General features: G+C 59.4%; 1 protein-coding gene across 1 annotated transcript; it reads right to left on the bottom strand.

Moving 5' to 3' along the window:
- Positions 1 to 261: 261 nt before the first annotated feature.
- Positions 262 to 6,211, bottom strand: AES (amino-terminal enhancer of split; the record flags this gene model as incomplete). The annotated part of the gene is made up of 5 exons (XM_010146894.1): positions 262 to 336; positions 1,602 to 1,664; positions 3,069 to 3,113; positions 5,345 to 5,408; positions 5,989 to 6,211. Coding segments are annotated over 5 exons (470 nt in total), but the record flags the coding sequence as incomplete, so codon positions are not given.
- Positions 6,212 to 6,255: the final 44 nt, after the last annotated feature.

The following is a 6,255-nucleotide window of genomic DNA, read 5'->3' as shown; positions in this document are numbered from 1 at the left end:
AGCAGGGAGCTGCTGCAGTTCCTGCTCCAACCCCAGCTCCTCTCTTTGCACCCTGCTGGGACAGAGCAGGGATCGGTGCTTCCCTACAAACCCACAGTCCCACAGCAGCAGGGCCAGCTCGGCCTCATCCCGGCACAGCCCGCCCCATCCTGGTGGAGCAGCCGGCTCCCAGCACGCGGGGCACATCCCCAGGTCACAACTCCCCTGCCAAAGGCGCAGATTCCCATCCCTCTGAACCCAAACGAAACACGCATCACGTACACGGATGATGGAGTTCAGTTCTGGCGCCGTGACCTGCTTGGCTCGTTCAATGGCTCCCAGGACTTGCTGCTGATGCTGGTGTGGAAGGAACAGAGGATTTCGGGGTCACCGCTGGTATTGCAGAGTAACCCCGCTGGCACCTGCCCGCGCTCCGTGTGACAAGGGCCTGGCACCACCGAGGCCTGCCGCAGCGGGAACAGGGCAGGCGGCGTGCAGGGCTCATCCCAGTTCCCCACCACAGGTCTACTCCCAGCCTTGTCCCGCTCTGCCCACCTCCAGCAATCCTTGGCTAGAAGGCTGTGAGGTGGGCAATGCTTCTCACCTGCCTCCCCTCTCCTACCCAGACCCAACACAGAATGGGATCCACCAATAACCCCCAAAATCGGCAGCTCTTGGGAAGCCCCTCCATTCCATTCCTTGGGACACATCTCAGATCCCGGCTGCAGCAGCTGCAAGATGCTGCAGTGGAAGAGCCAGTCACGGCCGCTCTGAACAGCGGTGGGAAGAACGGCTGTATCGCGTAAGGGAGAGCCGTACTTGCTCCTCGGAGAGCACGAGGTCCCGAGCACCAGAGCTGCTGCCGCGCTCCAGGCGGATTGTCCTTTCCGTCTTGGCAGCAGGACAGGGTTGGGGAGAAGGGGGGGCATTAAGATGCAAAAGGTTTAGTTGTAGCTCAGTTATTTGGCCACTCTGTCTTCCCTGAGAACAGGGGGGTGGGAAAAAACCCAGCCTGTCCCCCTGCTAACAAACCCAGGAACACAACCTCCATCCCACAGCTAACCCTGACCAAAAACCAGCCATGGGAACAGCTGTGGAGCCTGGGCTCCGTGGGATGTACAGACACGGTGCTAGAAGTGCTTCATCTTCCTCCCGCCTCGTGCAGGAACTCCGGAGCCCTCCTAATTAATTTCTCAGGGGAGTGGGAGGAGCTCATCTGCTGCATTAATTAATGAGACAGAGGAACCAGGTCTCAAGGAGGAGCCACGGAGGTATTTACATGCTGCCTCCCCCCAGTTAGCCACCCGAAGCCCCCACCACGCATGCAGAAGTGGGGAGTGACTCCAGGAGAATGGAGCCCACCTCCACCCACAGCCGCCAGCAAAGGGGTGGGCAGGCGAGGAGTCACCGCACAGCACCCGGGGAGCTGCTCCAAGGCCTCCGGGCCAACCTTGCCTTGGAGGACTCATCCCCACGCAGGGGCTGAGCCAGCGGCGAGGTTTCACAGCCCAGGGCAAGAAGCTGCCCACGTCAGAGGGCCACGGCCCCTCGCTCTGGGCCGGGGCCTCTGCTCCCCAGCAACACGCCCAGGAGCCAGGGCTGCAGCCAAGCCGGGGCCTCACCTCTTGCGAAAGGTAGGGCAGGACCTGAGCACAAATCCCATTTAGCCTCTTGACGATTTCAGCCTAGAAGGTGGGAAGAAGGGAGAGGAATGACATCAGGCAGCTCAGGACCGGCCACCCCACCTTCCCTCTCCCCAGGCAGGGCCAGTCTCCAAACGGTCCTAAGGAAACACACTCCCCCCAGAAACACTCTGGCAGTGTCCCGGTGCCATGGGGTGTCACCTCACCCCCAAGGCCCTCCCTCCACAGGTAAACGGATCCGAGCTGCTGAGTGCAGAGAGCAGGCTTTCCGCCCTCGCTTCGACATTCATTCGGTGAAGTCGGGAGCAACCAGAGAGGAAACTGCTTACAGACCCAGACAGGGGTTGAATTAATTCGCCACACAGACACGCGTCCTGCCTCCGCTAAGACCCTCACTCTGCCCCACACACTGGCCGCTCAGCCCCCTTGGCCTCCCTCTCCCCAGGGGTAAGTGTACACCCACTGCCAGCCTCCCCACTGGGAGGGACTGGGACTATTCCGGGAGCCTGCAGGGACTGGGAAGCTTCTTCCCTAGCCTCACGCAAGCAGGTGGCAAATTTGTACTCTTCTTCTGGAAAAGAGTAAAGCTACCAGTCCTTTGCCAATCTTTTCCCAACGGAGTCAGAACAAACGCAGAGCCAAAGGGTTCAGGCGTGCGCCAGGACCGGCCAAAGCACAGGGCAGCAGACCAGGCTGGGAGAGTCCTTGGCATGGCAGCGAGGATTTGTGGCTCAGATCCTTTACCGAGACGCCGGTTTTCCCAGGGAAGCCAGTCTCGTGGGCTTACCAATAAGGGTGAAGGGATCAGAGGCACCAAGTGACTTTGTGGGAGCAGAACTGTGCTAAGAGGCTACAGCTGAGCCACGGCACAGCTGAAGCCAGAGTCAGGCTCAGAGGAGGCTCAGGTTGTTAACAGCACAAGTAATTAGCCACTGGGGATAACGAACAACTGAACCATCACTGAGGGTAATGAACAGCCTCGTCCAGGCTGCAGCAGTCCCTGTCACAAGGGGGATTTCTCGGGTTTGTCACCGCATCACCTATCACGGCCCAGGAGAAGCGCTCCCTGGCCCGATGGCACAAGAGCCCAGGACATCCAAAGGCACTTCTCCAGTTGGGGTGATCATGAGCTTTCCCAGGCTCCTGGGAAGGTGGCAGGGCCAGAAACCTGCCTGTGAGGGACTCAGGGGCCTCCTGCCCTCCACCCCGAGCTCACGTCTGCTGACCGACTGCACCACAGCTCCACACTCCGCCTACACTGCAGTGTCCAGTGCTTCAATACCTGTTGAGAGCCAGAGGTTCCCTGCATTCCGAAGGCAGGTCTGGCATTTTACAGGCTCATGACATTTCTAGTTCCTGAAATACCGCTGAAGTAACAGGGCAAAGCATGGCACGCAACCCCCCCCTCCCCAAGAATTAGAGCATTTGGAAACGCCTTCCCCCTACCTGTTTGTGCATCTCGATGTTCAGCCCGTAGGACATCTCGTAGTACTGCGGAGCGGGGAGAAGAAAACAAAGGAAACAGTCAGTCAAGTCTGCACCAGGTAAAACTGCTGCTGCTTTCCTGCACAGGCTGGGTGAGGGTGGAAGGAGAGGAGAGACTGGCCCTGGGAGACACAGGCAGGAGGCAAACACAGGCCGAGACAGGTCTGAGGCAGAAGCGCCAAGCCCAGCACTCCCTGCCCACCCTGCTCCTGCCCCACATGGATGCAGACGGAGACCCAGGAACTTGCCAGCTGGGCGCCATGCAACACCCCTCACAGACACCTTTCAGCAGTCTGCATCAAGGTGAGAGTGAGTGATGCTGCTCCAGACCCGGAGGAAACCTCGGAGCTCCACAGGTTCCCATATTCATGGCCAAAAAAGCTGCAGCCTGATCCTACAAGCTCCGCCTGGCCAGCATCCTACAGCCCACGTAGCTGCTTCAGCAGCAAATGGGAGAGATCCCAACTGGGCTCCATCTAGCAAGTAACACATCCAGCTGCATGCAGCTCCAGCTGTTTGGGAAAGAGCTGCATGAAAAAGACACAGCAACAAAAAACTCCACCCAGAAAACCCCTGCCCAGCAGCCACAGAGCAATCCATCGGCAGGACAAGCTAATTCCCGACCCCTGGAAGGAGCTGTTCTAAGGCTGGTGTTGGAGAGTTTAGAAATCTCCTCCCTCAGCTTGCAGGCTGCAACGCTCATCCTTCCAAAGGAAAAGAAAAATCCAGAAGACCAGTGGTGTTTTGGTACTGATGCTGCAGGTCTGAAGTGCCCGGGCTGGTATCACCATGCTCTCAGCCGGCTCTGCTGCCGGCTCTCCAGTCTCCTCCGCATTCTGAAGGCTGAGCAGGAAGAGGGAGCCCGACCCCCCCAGCTGCTCATTGTGACTTATTCAAAAATCAGAGCAGCTGTAGCTTTGCACGTTGACAAAAACCCTCCTCCTCGCTTCCCGTGACTCGCTGCAGTGGGGAGCGACGGCAGCTCCGCGCGATTCCAGCTCAGCCGCGCAGACGAGGCAGGAGCTGCTGCAGAACCGAGCACCAGCCCTTCCCCTCTGCCACCGACCCGCTGACGGCAACCCAAACCGACACTGCAGCCAGGGAAGAGCTGTAGCCCGGCCACACCTGGAGAGGAGCGTCACCGCGCAGGCTGCGAGCAGTTGTTTATCAGCAAGGCTGTGTCAGGCTTCCCCATTAATCCGTAAGGAAAGCCGTGACCTTCTCCTTGGCCCCAGCCCCATGCACGCCTTGCTCCCCACGGCCTCAGAGCCAGGATGTGCAGGCAGTACAGGAGGATGGGGGTGGGGGCAGCTCCCTCATTTCTGGTTTCAAGTCCTAACCCTCCTCTGAAGAGCTGCTGCAGTAATTTCTACATCTTATCTCTTCCTCCCAGGGTAGGGGCAGCCACTCAGGTAGCAGCTCATCCTTACGGACAGGATCACAGCCTCCTGTTAACTCCTTGGAACAGGCCGCGGCTCTGCCTGGCATCCCTCCCCTCTGCTGCAAGGGTTCTTGCACGTGTGGGAAGGCGGAGGTGTTACCTGGCAGGTAAACCATCACCCTGCCTAGAGAACACGGCTGTATCCCAGGATATTGCTCTGCCGAGGGCCACGGCTCAGGCTGCTGCCCACGTGTGGCACCACGTCTCGTGCCTTCACCCGGCACTTGGGGGACACATGCATTGTGCTGGGACACGCGCACCGGTGGGACGTGCTGGCACTTTGCACCATCGTCCCCAAGGCTGCTGGGGTCCCCAAGGCTGCTGGGGTCTGGCTCTCACGCAACAGCTGGTTTCTGCTTCAGACTCCCACCGGGCTCCTGGTGTTTCCCAGCTCCAAAACTTCCCAGAGCACTGCTTTGTCTTCCACTGGCTGTGACTATTCCAGAGTGCCCAGATGCCAGCACCCTGCAGCTCCTCGGTGTGTCAGAGCTGTCACCTCCCGGATGCAGAGGGAGCACGGTCAAGCAGTCGGTCAGTGTGAGGCCAAGGACCCCATCATCACCCACCAGGTCCATCAGTTTTCCACATCCAACAATTCTCTGCTAATTCCCTGTGTTTCAGGGATCCCCCACATGCAGCCAACACGAAACACAAAGCCCCAGTTTCCGAAAAGCCAGTGCCAGCCCGGCCTCGGGACCTGCCACTCCTCGGGGCAAGGGCTCCCAACAGCCAAACCCCAGGCACAGGACCCGTTAGCGGTACGGCTCCCACCCTCGCTCCCGGGGCCAGTCCTTACCATGACGTAGTGACGCTGCATCTCCGATTTCTCACTGGCGAGTTTGTCACATTCCAACTTCAAGCTGAAAAGCCAGAAAACAGCAAGAAAGCTAAAAACAGGAGGTGAGAAAGTTGATCACCACAGAGTGCTGCTTCCGGCATCCCGGCTGGGCCGGCTTCTCAGTCATCACCAGCCAAACTCTGAGCGGCAGCCGGAGCTGGGGTGGCTGTGACCACAGCAGAGTATGCTCCACCTTCCCAGCCGGAGTCCCACCAGCATGCGGTCAGAAGAAGCAGTACAAGGCCATCCACCGGCTGGACCCCAGCCACCCCCTGCCCAGCAAACCCTTTTGGCAGGAAGCGGAGCCGGGCAGTAGCGGAGGGGGCTGCCCCAGGAGGGCTCTGCCTTCCCCTCGGCTGACGGCCTGTCTGCAGCAGTGAGAGATGCTGCAGTTCAACTGCAAAACCAAAGCCAGATCCACTTCTGGGTGGGGGGAGGCACATCCCTCCAGAAGGATTTATTCTCTCCCCAAGGTTCTTCACACCCTTCATGGAAAGTGCTGCTGCTCCCAGGGTTTTATGAGCCTCCAACTCACCTGTCGCGCAACCGCGGCCAGCATGTGCTGCGGTTTTAGGTTTCAAACAAGAAACAGCTTCACCTACACAAAACCTGCTTCTTCTCGAGCAGATTCGGTCCACGGGGGTGGAGTGGGGAGATAATAGCCCCCCCAGCAGGCCTGTTTCTTGGGCTCCACTACTCGCTCGCTGGCACTGCCCAGACATGGGGACGCCAGGATGCAGCCATCTCCACGCAGGTTTTCCGCCTGCTCCTGCCGGAACGACACTGCCTCGAACCTGTGACCCAGCCGCCCGGCACAGCCGAGGCCTGCGGAAGGCGGAGGGGGAAGTCGCCGCCACACGGCCCCGAGA

The sequence above is a fragment of the Eurypyga helias genome, unplaced genomic scaffold (assembly GCF_000690775.1).
Source record: "Eurypyga helias isolate BGI_N326 unplaced genomic scaffold, ASM69077v1 scaffold33422, whole genome shotgun sequence".
In the NCBI taxonomy this organism is placed as follows: domain Eukaryota; kingdom Metazoa; phylum Chordata; class Aves; order Eurypygiformes; family Eurypygidae; genus Eurypyga; species Eurypyga helias.
The sequence above is the reverse complement of the archived record's forward strand: the minus strand, read 5'-3'. Positions and strand labels throughout refer to the sequence as shown.